The sequence below is a fragment of the Myotis davidii genome, unplaced genomic scaffold, assembly GCF_000327345.1.
Source record: "Myotis davidii unplaced genomic scaffold, ASM32734v1 scaffold268, whole genome shotgun sequence".
NCBI lineage: Eukaryota > Metazoa > Chordata > Mammalia > Chiroptera > Vespertilionidae > Myotis > Myotis davidii.
Window position 1 is genome coordinate 125,927 of NW_006383015.1, and position 18,854 is coordinate 144,780.

At 35.0% G+C, this 18,854-nt stretch overlaps 1 protein-coding gene across 1 annotated transcript in view; it reads right to left on the reverse strand.

Moving 5' to 3' along the window:
• Window positions 1-18,854, reverse strand: part of MYCBP2 (MYC binding protein 2, E3 ubiquitin protein ligase) — a 253,516-nt gene that overhangs the window by 85,523 nt on the left and 149,139 nt on the right. Inside the window, 5 exon segments of the mRNA XM_015558101.1 lie at window positions 6,180-6,320; window positions 7,271-7,387; window positions 8,080-8,177; window positions 12,792-12,907; window positions 16,081-16,136. Coding sequence (XP_015413587.1) covers window positions 6,180-6,320; window positions 7,271-7,387; window positions 8,080-8,177; window positions 12,792-12,907; window positions 16,081-16,136 — 528 coding nt within the window.

Consider the following 18,854-nt stretch of genomic DNA (forward strand, 5'->3'; position numbering starts at 1 on the left):
TTAAAAAAAAAGAAAGAAACATTTTCTACTTTTACCAATTACCCTGGGTAATACTCTAAGAGAGACTACCAAATATTTTCCCTTCATTTCTCCTTCTAATCTTCAGGGCCCTCAATTTTGGAAAAAAGTCAACCTACTTTCCATATTTGAACTCCATTTGGCTTAAGTAGGTAAGAAGTGGTTTGTATAAATAATGCATGGAGATGTTCAGAGACTAGTGTTGCTTCTGCAAGAATTCAGGTAATACGAACTTTATGAAGATATCTTAGAACACTTCTAATGAGGAATCATCTACTTTCCTTGATATAAACTTTCTCTACTATTCAACTTACTTCATAATGTTGAGATACTTCATTTCTGACTAAGTATCCATAGAATTGTGCCTCTAAGTTTCAAATCACTAAATATCTCCTTATCCTAGAAGTAAAATGGTTTTCCAAAAATTTAAGTTCTAGTCCTAGGCAGTCAAATATTTCCCATGTCATGTGCTTAACTAATTCTCTCTTTTTTTTACTTACATTTTCCTTGATGAAACATTCTACTAGTTCATACTTTGTAGTTTCCAAATGTTCACAATTTTAATTTGCCTTCTCAAACTCATCCATGTCACCTTCAACATATATCACAGTCCTCATTCAACTATTAAGGTCATGAATATTCATATTTATTTAATTTGGGAGATGTAATAAAAGTAATATGATTTTTATAGGTATATTAACTTTATCTCTTTATAAATATATTATCCTTTTCTCTTTACTAGATTAAGGTAGATTATACATAAAAGCATGGGCTTTAATCACATCAACTGGGGTTCTAGAAGCTCCACTATTTTCTACTTGTGATCTTGGGGGAGGAGCTACCTTTTATCATAAAAAAATGAGAATGTTAAAATACTTAACATCACAAAATCACACAGAATTAAGTGAGAGAATTAAGATAAACAGCATATATGTTAGGAATTCTTTAAAACAGTATGATCATACCAAATACCAAGAATTCAAATTTAGTATTCAACAAATACTGAAAGCCTTCCATGAGCAAAACGTGTAATACTTAACACTGAGAAGAAACAAATATGAGTAAGAAGGGACCCTTGTAAGACCCTAACAGAAATAAAAGGTATATAAATACATATGAGCTCAAGGCAAGAACAAAGAAAACATTTTGAGTAGTTGGAAAGAGAAGGCTTTTCTGCTTTTACAGACAAAGTGCTACCTGAGAAGGAAGAGGGAAACCTAATCTCCCTAGTACTTACACGCTTTCCATCCCCAATTCATTGCTTCATTCATATAAACTATCAGTTCCCAAACATAGTATACCTCCATAAATTTGGAATTTGAGTCTATGTCTAGAAATTCCTTCTCTTTTTCTTGGCAACTTTTCTTTAAGACCTCTTCAAATGTCCTCCTAAATGAAGCCATTTTAAAACTTATCAACATGCAGCTTAATTATTGAATATAGTATGTCTATCACATATAATATGTCTATCACACCAGATAGCGAGTACCTCAAGAACAAAAACTGTACTACATCTTATTTATCTTGTATCCCTCTCCTCTGCCTCTCCACCCAACACCTACTTCTGAGCTTAGTGTTTAGCACATAATTAGGACCCAATAAATATTTGTTGAATGAACAATTAAGAAATAACTACAGAATTATTGGGAATTACAGAGAAGAAAAATGTCAAGGGAAACTTTTAGCCCTGTCAACTAGGAAAATACTAGCAAGGTTAGGGGAAAAAATGAGAGCAAAAGCATTCTGGACAAATGAAACCACATAACAAAGACTGTAGGATCTAAAATTGAACACTGCACACGATGATCTAAAAGGGCGAGAAATTCTAATAGACCATGAGCACCTCACAGAAAAGAATCTGAATCCTTCATATTTATCCCTATTTTTCCCATTACTTAAAAACATTTTTAAAATAGTTATAATACAAATGTCTAATGCTATTTAATCTCTAAATTAGAACATAACATGCTAAAACTTTAGTTAAAGTCTCATTTGAATTAAGTTAGGATGCCATTGCTTCTTAGTAAAGTAATGATGTTTAAATAGAACTTGCTAGGTGGCTAAAATTTAGCTAAAGTACATATCTATAATGAAAAGAAAAGTTCTATAATATGAGTAAATAAACAAGACAGTGAAACAAAAATAACTTTAAAGCTTATTCTAAATATGACTATGTTCATCTTTTTTTTTAAAAAAAATAGTAGTTAATCAAGTATTTAAGCACTATTTAAATTTCCAATCCTTATCCACACTCTTCCCAACAGTTTGTTTGAGTCAGGACCCAAATATGAAAAAACACTGAAGTAAATGAAAAATTTTTTAAACTAGAACAGATTGAAGAGCAGATGTAAAGACTGCTGAGGGCAACTTTTCTGTACTTCTGCATCTTAAATTAGTGACATTGGTTCTTCATTTTTTAATTTATCAGTGTTTTGCAATTATAAGCCGGAATTATATTTGACTTATTTACAAATGGACTGAAGTAAAAAGGAAAAATAGTGTAAAGTGCTTTCCCAGAAGTAAATGTTTTGAGATGCAAAGGGAAAAGCAATACAATGCATTTATTTGGCTGTATTAGTTCCTTTAGGGCAGTGGTTCTCAACCTTGGCTGCACATTAGAATCACCTGGGAATCTTTTTAAAATCCTGATTTCTGGGCCTCATCATTAGTAACAAAGATACAGAATTTCCGGAGCATGAGGCCCAGAAATCAGGATTTTAAAAAGATTCCCAGGTGATTCTAATGTGCAGCCAAGGTTGAGAACCACTGCTTTAGGGGATGAGATGGAACTGTTATTTCCTCTGTGCAAATATCATTATTCCCCCTGTGCCCTATCACGTTTAGCCTTGCAGAGTAAGGTACTCATTAAAAACTTATTGACTGTATAAGGGCCTGCCCCATTCCCTACAACAAAACCCTGGAAAAGAAGTCCGTCCTTACCGATGCCAGGTTCTGACTCTGTGTTGGTCCTCATCTAACACCTGCATTGAAGTAACTTTATATTAGATCTGCTTGGAGCCCTAGACCATTTAATTTTGCTACATTGTATCCTGCCATCTTGAGTCACCACACAAAAACAAAACCCTTATGTCATCTACCTCTTCTCTTATTTTTACACCAAACTGCTCTATGGTTTTTCCTGATCCGGTATCAAACTATTTCCATTTGCCCCATAACTTTATACTGTATGTAATGGTAAACAAACTCACTTCTATCTTAAACCTTGCAGGTCACAGTGTTGCCATCACATATGTGTCTTCCTATCGATGTGAATGATCATCCAGCTGCCTTGCCTGTTAGTTCTTAACTAAAGCAGTTCCAACGACTTTCACTGTACTTCAGCTACCTTTGCGTGGCCACATTAATGGGCTATCCATTCAATAAAATGTTCTAACTATTAAGTCAAATTAAAATATTCTACTTTAACACACAAACTGCCTATATCCTTCCAATTCTTTAACTACAGTGCACTCACTATGCTGTTCTGGGATTGTATTAAGTCCCCCAAGTCCCTTGGGCCCTCCATTTGTCCTTTCACATTTATAACTTAGGCCAGATCCCAGCTGGTGATCTCAACTGCTCCTCCATCACCATCTGAAATTCCTCTTCAACCCTATTTTTCTGTCACAGCACTCTGGATAATTCCAGTTAGTGCTAGAATCTGCTTTCTTGGCTCTTTTAATTCTGAACACTTAGGGCTATGTGGGAGGAAGGTCGTCCAGAATGGATCCATCCAGTGGTCTCACTGGGTCCTTTGTGGCCCAATAATCCCCAAACAAGTAGTTTCTACGTCAGATCCCTCTTCTACTTCTATCAAACATTATTCCAAATTATGACATTTCTGAATCCTTTAACATAATTCATTTGTTTTTATCCCAACTGATGGCTTGCTCTCTTCTAGTCTATGAAGTATCATGGCATCCTCCTTCAACCTCTCCCTGTCTTCCATCCTTCCCTAAAAACATATCTACTGCCACATACACCCCCTCCACCTTCACAGAAACACCTCTCTAAATATGGCCTTAATTCCATTTTCTCCTCCTTTTTCAGTCTTCAGATTTCTATGTACATCTTTAATTAACCCCTTTCCTACTGGTGTCTTCAATTTATAAAAATCTCAAGTCGCTACCATCTTTAAAATAAAGGAACCAGAAAAACCTCAGTCTTCTTAGTGATACTAAACCAGGGGTGGGCAAACTTTTTGACTCGAGGGCCACAATGGGTTCTTAAACTGGACCGGAGGGCCGGAACAAAAGCATGGCTGGAGTGTTTGTGTGAACTAATATAAATTCAAAGTAAACATCATTACATGAAAGGGTACAGTCTTTTTTTCTTTTAGTTTTATTCATATCAAACGGGCCGGATCCGGCCCGCGGGCCGTAGTTTGCCCACGGCTGTACTAAACACTCTGAAAACTCACAAGTATCTGTATGGCTTACTCCATTTAGCTTTCTTTCTTACCTTTGTTACCGCCCTTCTTTCTCTAGCCTCAAGAATACTGTCTACTAAAAAATGTCTTTTAGATGGGGTTTCAAATCGTCAAATAACTGAACACCAATGTTCCAAAATGAACCATGGCATTTAGAACTTCAACACACAGCACTTCTTGCTCTTCCTTTCTCCTGTTTATTCTCTTGTTTTACCTATGACTGCCTTCCTCTCTCAAAAGCATCTCTTCAAATGAACAAGCAAAGGAATTAGGAAAACAATTTTGGATGGGGAGGTAGTAAAGATAATGCCTTATTAGGGGCTTAAATACACAAAAGTCTACATTGGTGAAAATTTTAAAAGTAAGCTCTAAACAGAAGAAATAAAATGGCAGTTACAGTAATTCATTTAAAATATAATTTTCATAATCCTGAGGAATATTTGGTTACTATAATGGAAAAATTATTTCAAACAATTTAAAGCCAACCTATTAGCCATAGATGATAAAGAATTCTCATTTCTCTTTCAGAGAAGTACCTCTTTTCAAGAGGATCAAAATCCTTTTCATTTTTACCTGCAGATACAAATCAGTGAAAAATTTAAGAAGATCTCATTTATATTTTATATTTTAATTATAGATTTTATATTTTAAATTTTATATTTTAATTATAGATTTGTCATTTTTTTAGCTTAACCTCAGTAAAACAGGAGGCCAACACACTCCAAGCTTTTTTTGAATAACAGACCTATTAGTAAAAATATATAGATATATCTCTCCTCACTGTACTACTATAAAGCATAAATAAAATATAAAAAAGAATTCGATCAATAAATATAAATAGAAGTTCTTGTATTTTCTTTTCCAAAGAATCATCATGTATAACTGCCCCATTAGAGAAGATTACTCTGGACTACCAAAAAGAAAAACAAACAATATATTGAATGCTTTGATATCACTAACTTTATACATTGATTTGTAAGAAATTCATCTGTTTAACATGTTAAGGTTTTTTAAAAATAAAATTTTAATAGTGCTATTTATTTGCAGTGTCATAAGGAATACATACATTTGTGATGAAAAGGAAGAAAATCATACTTTTATGTTTAAATTATAAAGAGTTGTGGATTACTATCACATTTAGTGATGTAGAAATCTTGTGAATTTTCTAATGCATTTATTAAAGAGGTTCAATGAGTTCTCTCAGATAGTAAGATCTAGCTTCAGCTAGAACACTGGAGCATCACAAGTCTAAAAATCCATCTTATTTTAACACAATATTATAAGCTAAGAAGGAAACATTCAAACTTAGACAAAACACAGAGAACTAATTATAAAATGCCAACATAAGAAACAAATAATTGTACATATTTTAATGTATATAATAACACTGAATTCATAAATTTAGTGCGGAATTCATTCCAAACAGTAGCGTGAATAAGAAAGTTAAAATAAAAGAAAATGCAACCACTCTCATCCCCACCTCTTTGAAAGGAACTCAGTAGACCCAGTTTTCATTTATTACTTTCTGCCTGTGATGGATCATAGTATTAAGGTGCTCAGCCTTGCCAACTCCACCTTTATCACACAGAAGCTCTCAAGAATTCAAGAACTTTTAAAGTAAAAGTTATTTAGTTGTGGTATACCTCAGTTCTGAAAAGCCTTAATTAGCTTAAAGTCCTGTGATGAGGACAGAGCGCACCTATAATGCTTTTAAAAATAACCCTTTACTTACGTCAATAGGGACCAGAAGACTCTTGCCAAGATGTTGATTAAAAGAGAGACACCAGGCTTCAGTGTAACCATTCATATTAGGAACATACTTCTTTATTGTCTCATCATTCAGTCTTAGCCATACACCATCATCATTGTGGATCTGTGAGAAATAAGCATCAAAAACGAGCCATAGCTTCCTGTAACTCCTTTGTAGCTGAAAGGCTACAAAGCAGGCAAATAATGGTGGACATGGAGATTAAGCATCTAGTTTTGCAGAAGGTGCAGAGAACCTTTAAGGAAAAAAGCATCAAGGGCACACCAAGCAATATATTTCACATGATGAGATTGTAAAAATAATGTCACGTAGGAGTAAAAGTACAAAGATACTACACTTTAAAATAAAAACTTGAAACATAAAACCAGATGTTTCCCAAAAGAACACGTCTTCCTTCCCCTCAATTTAGATTTTAATAATCAGAACTTATTTGGTTTTTTATTAGAAAAATATACTGTCAAAGTTAAAGCAATAAACACATTTAAAAATAAACAACATGAACTATACGCATTTTCAATGAGTGCTTATACAGATTCTGACTGCTATGTTAACTGAATTCCTTTCATTTTAAAAATATAATTTTAGCCAGACAGGATGGCTTAGTGGTTGAGTATCAACCTATGAACCAGGAGGTCACAGTTTGATTCCCAGCCAGGGCACATGCCTGGGTTGTGGGATCCATCCACAGTGAGAGGCTTACAGGAGGCAGCCAGTCAGTCAATGATTCTCTCTCATCACTGATGTTTTTGTCTCTCCTTTTCTCCCTTTCCCTTCCTCTCTGAAATCAATCTATCTATCTATCTATCTATCTATCTATCTATCTATCTATCTACCTACCTATCTATCTATCATCTATCTCTTTAGTTATTTTTTATTGATAAAGAAAAATAAATGAAATGCTTAAAACTCAATGAACACATTTTGAAAAACAATTTTCCAAACACTACCCAAACTAGTTAAAAGATATTCTAATAAAAAATTTAGTAACCTTATTATTGTGCAAACAAATGCAAAACTTTCTGTTCAAGATTACCAGGTGTCTCATTATAAATTACCTCATCAATAAAAGTGATCGTTCCATTGACTTTCACTATGCCTATCTGCTCACTCTGAAGGGAAGGGTGACTGCGGATACGGAGCCCTGCACTGTCCTTGGCCACAAATTTTCGAACCTGAGAAAAGCAAAGATAGATAGGGAAAATCATGGGCTAGATATCACATAAGCAGTAAGAGATAAAATTAAACAGATTTGAATGTATTATTAATTCTAATAAAGTTTCTAAAATTATTGGTAGCTGCTTTCCTTGTGCAAGTAACAGTGGTTTATTTATAACAAAAGTATTAAAGTGTACATTACTGAAAAAATTAGAAAATTATTAATATATATTTATATTTTCCTCTCTAAATTTTGAAGACATGATAAAAAGGAGAAAAGAATTATAATTTTATTGTTAAAAAGTATAATATAAATTCTTTACCAATGTTTCCTTTTTAATAAAGTTTACAAAAATTCCTCTATTTACTTTCAGTGTTAGGAAATTAATTTTTCTTAGTAGCAAGGATACTTTAACTTTGCAAACTTTATATACTTCTGAGCAGTAGACTTTTTGTTAGTTGTAAATTTTCAATGAACAGAAAGTACACAAGGCCTATAAATTACTTAAGTCTTACACAAAGAAGCCAAAAAGTACAGGTTATACTATTTAGAAATGATTAGAATTACCATGGACAACTGAGGGAGATTTAGAATTCAAATATTAAAGTCAAATAAAATATCAGATGTTTGATGGCCACTTTGCAGCAACAATGAAGAAAATTAATTAATCTCTGACTGATTCAGATTCTGATTTCATCCTATCCTAACCTTATTTGGTTGAGGTTCAGTCTTTGGTTTGACCAGCTGAGTTCCCGGTGGTATCATCCCTTTAGGTGGGTCTTTGACTTTTACTTCTAGGCCAGCATCTGTAAGAAAAGGAAGTGAACTGTAATGTTTGAGAATATAAGAAAGGGAGGATTCTTGTACCTAACCTTATAAACTAGCACAGGCTATTTTAAACAGTTGAAACAAATATCTGAATTCTGTTCTTTTAAGGTCACTGATATTTATAGTTAACAAAGAGAAGTATTTGAAAAATGGCCCTGAGATTCCAAATTGGTGTCTTAGAGTTCAAGGAAAAGAGTTCACATTCTTTATCTGGACACATGAAATCATAATGAGATCTTGAAGGGCAGAACTGCTGTGAAGGGCAACCCAACCTCACCACCACCCAGACTGGCCTCAGATGCAAACTGGGACGCTACAGCCTCTCTGGACAGAGAGGCCTGTTACCACAGCTGCAGACCCACGGACACCGAAACTCCAGCCATCCTGGCCGCAGATTCCTGTGAGTCACAGAGTGCATCCCCCTCCCGCTGGCCCGCTGCAGCAGCATAGGGCCTGCGTAACCCATAGTGCATGAGTGGGCCTCCCGCTGACAGGGCACCCGTGCAACCCGGTCCCCTAGCAGGCCTGCAACTCTGATTCTTGGCACCTGTGCGAGGCTGCAAGGAGCGCCAATGACTCAGAGTCTCGGTGCATACATATGGGGACTCTGACTCTTGGCATGCGGTGACTCTAATTCTCAGCGTATGAGTGCACAGGGACTCTGATTCTCAGCACGCGTGGGCAGGGATTCTGATAATCAGTGCACGCGTGGCCGCATCAAGCACCAGTGATGCAGATTCTTGGTGCACACACGCGGGGGCTTGGACTCTTGGTGCATGTGAGCGGGGACTCTGATTCTCGGTGCACATGTGCGTGGGAAATCTGATCCTCGGCACGTGCGCGAAGCCGAACCGAGCACCAGTGACTCTGATTCTCAGCGCATGCATGCGGGGACTCTGATTCTCGGTGCTCGTGACTCCTGCCGACCCAAGTCAGCCACACGCCTCGGTGCCTGTGCTCGGGTTGCGCATCGCTCCCACCACATGTGGCTCAGGCCCCCGCAATTCTGCACTTGAACCTTCTGGTGATAGCCAAAATGGGGAGACAACAACAAAAAAATGACAAAAGGAAAGAAAAGGAGGAATCAACAAGAAAGGAGCTAAATGTAAAAGAGGCATGCAAGCCCTAACCAGTTTGGCTCAGTGGATAGAGCGTCGGCCTGTGGACTGACAGTCCCAGGTGAGATGCTGGTCAAGGGCATGTACCTTGGTTGCAGGCACATCCCCAGTGGGGGGTGTGCAGGAGGCAGCTGATCGGTGTTTCTCTCTCATTGATGTTTCTAACTCTCTATGCCTCTCCCTACCTCTCTGTAAAAAAAAATCAATAAAATATATTTTAACAAAAGAGGCATGCAATATGTCAGAAAAAGGATTCAGAGTAATGGTCACACGGTTCATAAAGCGGACGGACAAGAAAATCAACAACCTATGCAAGAATCAGGAGGAAATCAAAAGTTAGATAGCTACACTAAGGAACACGATGGAAGGTTTCAACAGTAGTCTAGAAGACGTGGAGGGCTGAATTAGTGAGTTAAATAAGTAGAGAAACAAGCCCAATCTGAACAGCAATTGGAGAAAAAAATTAAAAAGCAGGAGCCTACGGGAGCTTTGGGACAACATGAAACGAAGTAGCATACGTATAATAGGGGTGCCAGAAGGACAAGATGAGCAACCAGGATTATCTGAAGAAATAAGACAGAAAACTTCCCTGAGATGTGGAAGAAAAAGTCACACAAGCACAAAATTCCAAACAAGATGAACCCAAAAGACCCACACCAAAACACGTCATCATTACAAAGGCAAACATTAACAACAGAGAGAGAATCTTAAAGGCTGCAAGAGAGAGAGACAGAAAGTTACCTACAAAGGATCTCCATCAGATAATCAAATAATTTCTCAACAGAAACACATCAGGCCAGAAGAGAATGGAATAAAGTATACAAAGTGATGCAAAGGAAGGAAAAGAGATATACAAAGTAATGAAAAGCAAGGGACTGAACCCAAGAATACTCTATCCAGCAAGCCTATCAATCAAAATTGAAGGGGAAATCAGGAGCTTAACAGAAAACAAAAAAGGCTAAGGGAGTTTATCACCACCTAGCCAGCAATGCAAGAAATGCTAAAGAGACTGTTGTAAAAAGAATAGAAAGGGAAGAAGGAACACAGGCATAAAGAATATAAATGGTTACAGACAAGTACCTATCATTAATAACATTAAATGTAAATGGACTAAATGCTCCAATCAAAAGACATCGAGTGACTGGATAAGAAAACATGACCCATATATATGCTGTCTACAAGAGACCCACCTCAGCACAAGAGACTCATACAGACTGAAAGGATAGAAAAATATCTTTCAAACAAATGGAAATGAAATAAAAGCTGGGGTAGTAATACTTATATCTGACAAAATAGATCTCAAAGTGAAGGCCATAACAAGAGACAAGTAAGGCCACTTCATAATCCTAAAGGGATCGATACAACAAGAGGATATAGCTCTGGTAAACATATATGCACCCAATGCAGGATCACCCAAATAGATAAAAAAAATTTCTGGAAGATATCAAGGGAGAGAATTGACAGCAATACAGTCATAGTATGGGACTAATACTGCACTGACAACACTGGTTAAATCCTCTAGACTAGCCGTGGGCAAACTACAGCCCGAGGGCCGAATCTGGCTTGTTTGAAATGAATAAAACTATTGGGAAAAAAAACCGTACCCTTTTATGTAATGATGTTTACTTTGAATTTATATTAGTTCACACAAACACTCCATCCATGCTTTTGTTCCGGCCCTCCGGTCCACAGCAAAGAAACAGCAATCTTAAATGACTCATGGGATCAGATGGACTTAATTAACATCTTCAGGACATTCCAACCCAAAGCACAGAATATACATTCTTCTCAAGTGCAGATGGGACATTTTCAAAGATAGACCACATACTGGAACACAAGCAAAGTCTCTTCAAATTCAAGAAGGTTAATATCATATCAAGCATCTTCTCAGATCACAATGGCATAAAATTAGAAATCAACTACAATAAAAACAATGAAAAACAAACAAACACTTGAAGGCTGAATAGAATGCTATTAAACAATGATTGGGTTACCAAAGAGATCAAAGAAGAAATTAAAAACATCCTGGAAACAAATGACAATGACAACACAACAATTCAAACTCTATGGGACACAGTGAAAGCAGTCCTGACAGGGAAGTTCATAGCATTATAGGCCTACCTCAAAAAAAAAACAAGATACTGAGAATAACTCTCCATAACACAAATACTCCATCCATGCTTTTGTTCTGGCCCTCCGGTCCAGTTTACAGATATCTCATTAATGTATATTCCTTATAGTTACATCAATATAAAGTACCCCTTTACCTTCACTGTAAGAACAAACTACATGTACTAGTTTCCCAAAGGATAGCCTGGTGGAATGTTAATCAGGATTATTTTTAACTCTACCTGTCTCCCTTTTCCTCACATTCAAGGGTTTCAGGTAAGGATTAAACAAATATTCTTTAAAAAAATTTTTTAAATTAAATCTACTGGAGTGAGCTTGGTTAACAAAATGATATAGTTTTCAAGCATACAATTCTATAATACATCATTTGTATAGTGTATTGTGTGTTCTCCACCCCAAAGTCAAGTTTTCTTCTATCACAGGTTTTCCCCCTTTACACTCTTCTACTACCCCTGACCCCCTTTCCCTTTGATAATGACCATACTGCTATCTCTGTCTATATGGTCTTATTTATAATTATTTTGTCTGTTCATTTGTTGCTTTCAGTTTTATATCCTATATATCAGTGAACTCATGTGGTTCTTGACTTTTCCCATCTGAGACAAGATTCTTAATTTCAGAACTTCTTGGAATATCTAATATGTTAATGTGCATGGTATGAATGTCTAAGATGAGACCACAATACACTAGGTTTTCTAAATCTACCTGATCATAGGAGCTCTTTTTCTTAAGGAGCATCAGGAAAAATGGTGCCACAAGGAATTCATATTGACAGACACTTATTAGAGTTTTCTTGTTCTACTGTTATCCTATTATATGGGTAGTTAAAAAAAATAAAAAAGATTAATATCCAAAGTAAAAGCAGTAAACTATCCAAGTTAGTAGTCGATAAAGAAAATTCATTCATGCAACAAGTATTTATCAGACAGCCATTATGTGCCAGGCACTGAGCTAGATTGGGAGATCCAAAGATGAATGATATGGTCTCTGCTCACAGACAGGAAAGGAAGACAGATATACCATGAGCTGGATGCAAGGTATGTGCACAGTTATATAGCAGCTTGAAGGAGATCATACCTAATCAGTCACATCAGGGAATGAAGTGAAGAAGTCATGAGGGCTATAATGGCACCATAAATTATTACAAAATTTTAAGACCTTATGAATATACTAATTCGCTACTTATTATAAAGGAGAAAACAAAGCCCCAAATAAGTTAAGAAATTTGTCCATGTCTATGATACAAGTTAAAGAGCAAAATAGAACAGAAAGATAATTTTGATTCTAGTTCTTTGCACTTAGTAACTCAGAACTTTAAAAAAATACCTATTTCAAAAAAATTACCTATTTCAATGCCATCAATGGTAACATGAATAGTGTAGAGTCCAATAGCCCCTGGAGTCCAATTTGCACAATAAGTGCCATCATTATTGACACGGATCAACATATTTTCACTGGGTCTGAAAAGAAATGATGAATATTGGAAAATTTACTTTTAGTTAAACAGCTGACAATATCATTAAAATATATCAGCAAACATTTAATTTCTGATTAAATTATTACAATAAATGACAATCCTACTGTTCCGCTATAGTATGTTTTCCTACTCTCCAAAATGACTTTCATTTTTTTCTTTCTCACTTCAAACCTCTGTTGATCATGACATCACTTTCTTCAGTGAGAAGCAGAAGCCAGAGATACAACCTCAAAGTTGCAATCAGATAAATAAACCTACTTTCCTCTACCTTCTATCTTATTACAATGGAAGAAGTACCCTGGGTCTTATTCAAAGTCAGCCCCTCACTTGTGCTGTGAATCTCATTCCCTCAGCACTTCCATGCTACAATTACCTTGCTCTCTCTCATTCATCATCAATTTCTCTCACTTCACTGGATCATTTCTATTTCTCTTTTATTTCTGTTATACAAAGAAACCTCAGAATCTCTCATTCTAACCACTTCTTGATATACAGCCCTTTCAAATAAAGTCTTATCTCTTTTTTTCCATTTATATCAAAACTTACCTAAACAATCGTCTATAATCACCATGTTCATTTCCTCATCTCTAATTCTCTTCCACATTTATCCTAACTAGGCTTTTGTTCCCAACACTTCACTGCAATTGCTTATGGCAAAGTCATTATCGCACCACCAGTTTAAACAGTTGTTTTCTTTGTCTTCAGCAATCTTTCAGTAACACTTGATGGCTGACAACTTTTAATGTCCTGAAATGCCTTCTTTTTGCTCCTGGTTCCTCTAATCTCACTGACCATTCTAAGTGTTTTGTTGGCTCTCTCTCTCTTGACCACCCTTTAACTATGGAATGTCCCAAGATTTTGGTCTAGGTCTTTTTTTTCCTCTCCCTTTGAATAGCATCTCTCTAGTTGATCATTCACTTATTACTCAGTTTTAATTACCATCTTTATATAGATGACTCCAAAATTATTTGTCCCCTGAGTTCCAAACTGATTATTTCCAGTTGCTCTGGAAATACCCAGACTTAGAAAACTAAGAGGCATCCTGGCATCTCAACTGCAATATATCCTAAGAAGGACTCTTACTTCCTACTCATCCTACCACCTAACAAAACAAAACAGAATAAAAAAACACTTGTTAATTTCTGAGGCTTTTTGATCCTCGTAAAAATCATGATAATCTATACCAGGGGTCAAAAGCATTTTCTGTAATAATACTTTAATTTAGTATGCTAAATAGTCGGTCACAATTACTACATAGTGGGAAAGAAGCCATAGACAAAATTTAAGCTAATGAGTAAGGCTGTATCCAATACAACTTTATTTTAAAAAACAGGTCCGAATTAGTCTGCAGGCCAAAGTTGGCTGACCCCTTTACAGCAAATACGCTATACTGCTGCTAAAGCTGAAGAAATCTATAATCATTCTTGATTCTTCTCTTTCCTTCATCCCCTATTTCTAGTCGAGCAGCAAGGCTACTGGCTTTGCTTTCTAAGTATATCCCAAATCCACCCATTTCTTCAGTTGTGTTCCAGTCCTTAATAGTCAAACTAATCTCATTGTTCCCACTCTTGATCCCCTATAATTCATTCTCCAGAAAGTAGCCAGAATAATCTTTTAAAACTATAAATCAGATTATATAATTCCCCTGCTTAAAACCCTCCAAATATATTCACTTAGAAAAAAGTCAACTCCTTAAAATAGCCTACCAGTTTCTATATAATATGGCCATCATACAGTTCTCTAGTGTCATCTTCAATCATTTTCTCTTGCTCACTATTTTCCGGCCTCATTATGTTTCTGTTCCTCAAACACATCAAAAGCTTCATTCAACAATTTTTTCATTGCCTAGAATGAACTTTCCCCAACCCCCTCACTATTAAGTAACCTTATTTATTATTACTATTTTGGTTACTTATTATTAGTTTGCTTCTCTACAGCAACATAAATGCTATGAGAACCAGCCAGTACCTTGTCTATCTTATTCAGAAATATATGCCATGGCCTCTACCAGTGTATTTCACAGAGCAGATGCTTAACAGTATTGATGAATGTATTTACTTAGATAAAATACTATTTTAATTAGGTTTAAAATGCACAATGCTTATGAAAACTTATTTACTAGTAAATGGTCAATTAGTTCTTATTTAACATGCTATATACGTATATACAGTTAATATTTATTTCATAAAAAGCATATACTTCCACTGTATAGACATTTTGTAACTAAAAATACACCAGAGAAGAAAATACTACTTCCCTATTTCTAGACAAAGATACATTCTCAAAACTTGGGCTATTTTGACAAAAAAGTCTCTAGACTATGCATTAAAACTCTACTGTGCATACATCAAAAGGAAATCATAGTAACCTGTTAATTCCTGGTAAGTCATGTGATATGATACAATAAAATATATAATTATACTTCTTCAGACTCACTTTAGACCTTTTTCTAAATTCTATGGATGTGGTCTTTAAAGTATAATCCATCTAAATTCCTCCCCCCCCCCCCCAAGCATCTATTTTAAAAAGTATTTCTCCTAACCACCAACTAAAACAGTAGGTAAAAATATATGCTTAAATCTGGTGTTAACAGAATTAATCAGGGGCTGAAAAATTAAGACTTCATAATAAAAAAACACTAAGTGCTCTGCAGCTCATCAGATGGAGAGAAGGAAGCAAAAACAGAAAAAAGAACAACACCTAGCCCTCAACGAGCCAAATTATATCTTTTAGATATTATTCTTTTTTTAAGTTTAGTGATATATTTCATTTAACCCAATATATCAAAAAAATTTCCATAGGTAATCAATATTAAAAATTATTCATGAGATTTGTTTTACATTCCTTTTTTTCTTTCTTTCTTAATTTATATTTATTTTTTAAATTGAATTTATTGGGGCGACACTGGTTAATAAAATTATGTTTCAGGTGTCCAATTCTATAGCACATCAACTGTATAGATATTATTTGTTCTCTATTACCTTAATAATTATGTAACATATTGGCAGTACTGTAGCTGATAATCTACACATTATACAATTTTTAGTAGATTTCTACTGAAAAACATTAAAAATGCTATATTTATTTGTGGAAAATAAAGTTGAAATCCAGTTGACAACACATGTTTTGGATATGCGTGGAGGAAAGGATCCTTACCTCTTAGGAGTTGGTGATGCAAAACGTAGTTCTTCAAATGAGTAATTTTCATAAACCTTTAAGAAAGAGACCAGTTAGAATCACAAAATCATTAGGAACATTCTTGTTTAATTCAGTGATAGAACATCCAACAAATGGTGCTGAGAGAAATGGTTATCCGCATAAGTGAAAAAGTAAAACCTCAATTAGCTACATCACACAATTTACAAAAATAAATTCTAGGTGTGTTTAAGACACAAATGTAAAAATAACAGCACCTACAAATTTAGAAAAAATCTGAGTACATTAAAATTTAAATTTCTCTAAAACAAAGACACTATAAAGAAAGGGCAAAGATAATAAGCTTTCCCTTGGAAGAAGGAGATTTGTAATTCACATAACTAAAATGTGATATGTATCATTAATATATAAAAAAATAAATGAATACAAAAAAGAGAAACAAAAGAAAAGTGTGTAAAGACATGTCAGTGAAGAAGAAATCTGATTCAACTACACCGGGAATGAAGGAAATGTGAATTAAAACAAAATAATCATATTACAGTTATCAAACTGTGTTGGTAAGAATCATATGCTGATGAGAACATTAAGTTCCTAGTACTTTTATACAATGCTGGTGTAGTATAAATTTTGATCATATTTGATATAGCTGAAGACAGCCATGCCTTATAATCCAGCAATCCTACCTCTACATATATCTTTGAGGAAAAAAAACCTCTTGCACACATAGAAAAGGAAACATATACAAGGATGTTTATTTCAGTACAGTTTATAATAGTGAAAAAAACTAGAAACAACTTAAATGTCCATCAACAGGAGAAAGTGAAAATGACGGAACAGTTAATATACTGGAATACTTGGGGTCTTTTTTGGTTCCATATATATTTACTAATTTGTGAATATTGTACTAACTTTGCACCCCAGAATAAATCCTACTTGATCATGGTATATAATCTTTTTAACGTATTGCTGGATCCAATTTGCTTATATTTTGTTGAGGATTTTAGCATGTATGTTCATCAAGGATATTGGACTATAATTTTCTTTCTTTGCAGTAACTTTATCTGGTTTTGAAATTAGGATAATGCTGGCTTCGTAAAAAGAGCTTGGAAGTCTTCCCTTCTCTTGAATTTTTTGCAATATTTGAGAAGGGGAGATGTTAGTTCTTCTCTGAATGTTTGGTAAAATTTGCCTATGAAGCCATCTAGTCCAGGACTTTAGTTTGCTGGGAGTTTTTTGTTTACTGCTTTTTTAAATTGGCTTACTCAGGTTTTCTGAATCATCCTGATTCAGTTTTGAAAGACTGTATGTTTCTAGGAATTTGTCCATTTTGCCCAGGTTGTCTAATTTGTTGGCATATAGTTGCATGATACTTTCCTACAATCCTTTGTATTTCTATGTCAGGTGTTACTTCCCTTGTTTCATTTTTTACTTCATTTATTTAGTCCTCTCTCTTTTTTTTCTTGATGAGTATGGTTAAAGGTTCATCAATCTTATTTATCTTTTCAAAGAACCAGCTCCTGGTTGCACTGATCTTTTGTATTGTTTTTTAGTCTCTATGTCATTTATATCCAGTCTGATCTTTATTACGTCCTTCATTCTGCTTACTCTGAGCATTTCTTGTTCTTTTATCAGTTCTTTATAGGGGTAGATTGTTTGAGATATTTCTTGCTTCTCAAGGTAGGCTTGTAATGCTATGAACTTCCTCTCAGGACTGCTTTCACTATGTCCCATAGATTTGGGGTTGTTGTGTGCTCATTTTCACGTGCTTCCAGGTAATTTTTTATTTCTTTATTGGTAACCCATTCATTGTTTAATAAAATGCTATTCAGCTTCCATGTGTTTGAAGTGGGGTTTTTTTTATTGTAATTGATTTCTGGTTTCAAGACATTGTGATCTGAGAACATGCTTAAGATGATTTCAATCTTGAATCTGTTAAGACTTATTTTTTTTCCGGAATGTTCCATGTGCACTTGAGAAGAATGTATATTCTGCTGCTTTGGGATTAAATGTTCTGTAAATATCAATTAACTCCATCAGATCTAGTGTGTCGTTTAAGGTCGCTGTTGTTTTCTTTAACCACCATGTGCTCAACTCCCTTCTCTCACTATTCATGTGTTGAATTAGCTGACAATATTCAATTCTGAATCAATCCCATAATTATATTACCCATGTTCATATGACTCACATTGCACTGTAGATCTTCAATTTCAACGGATTCTTCAAGGATGACTGAAAATCTTTCAAATCAGTTCTCCTTAATTCTCCACAATGACTATTTCATTTTTTCCCTTTGTTTAAAATTCCTGACCCTAAGATTCCTTACTTCCCTCTCCCACCTAAAAAACAATTACTATTATAAGTAATTGTAAATTACTGCACAACCTCCAGATTTACTAGGATCTGTATTAATTCTATTTCCTGATTGAAGAAAAGAGATAATATTCCTTCTATTTAGGGCAAATCTCTCCACCTAAACTCTTTTTTTTTAAATCTCTCCCAGACTGTATTCATGGTTTCATTCCTTTCAATTTTCTCATCAGTATTAAAACTTATCTTTCTATATTCAATCCCAGTCTCCAAAGTTTTCGCTCAATCCTGTTTCCTGTTTCTTTTTATAACCAGACATCTTAAAAAACTATACTCATTTTGCCTTTAGCTATCTTCTCTTCCTCTTCATCAATCCACTATGCCTGTAAAGCTCTACTCTCAAGAACATTGATGAATTCATTGTTGCTAGATCCTTTTCAAAACTTCACTCCTGCAGGATTCTTTCC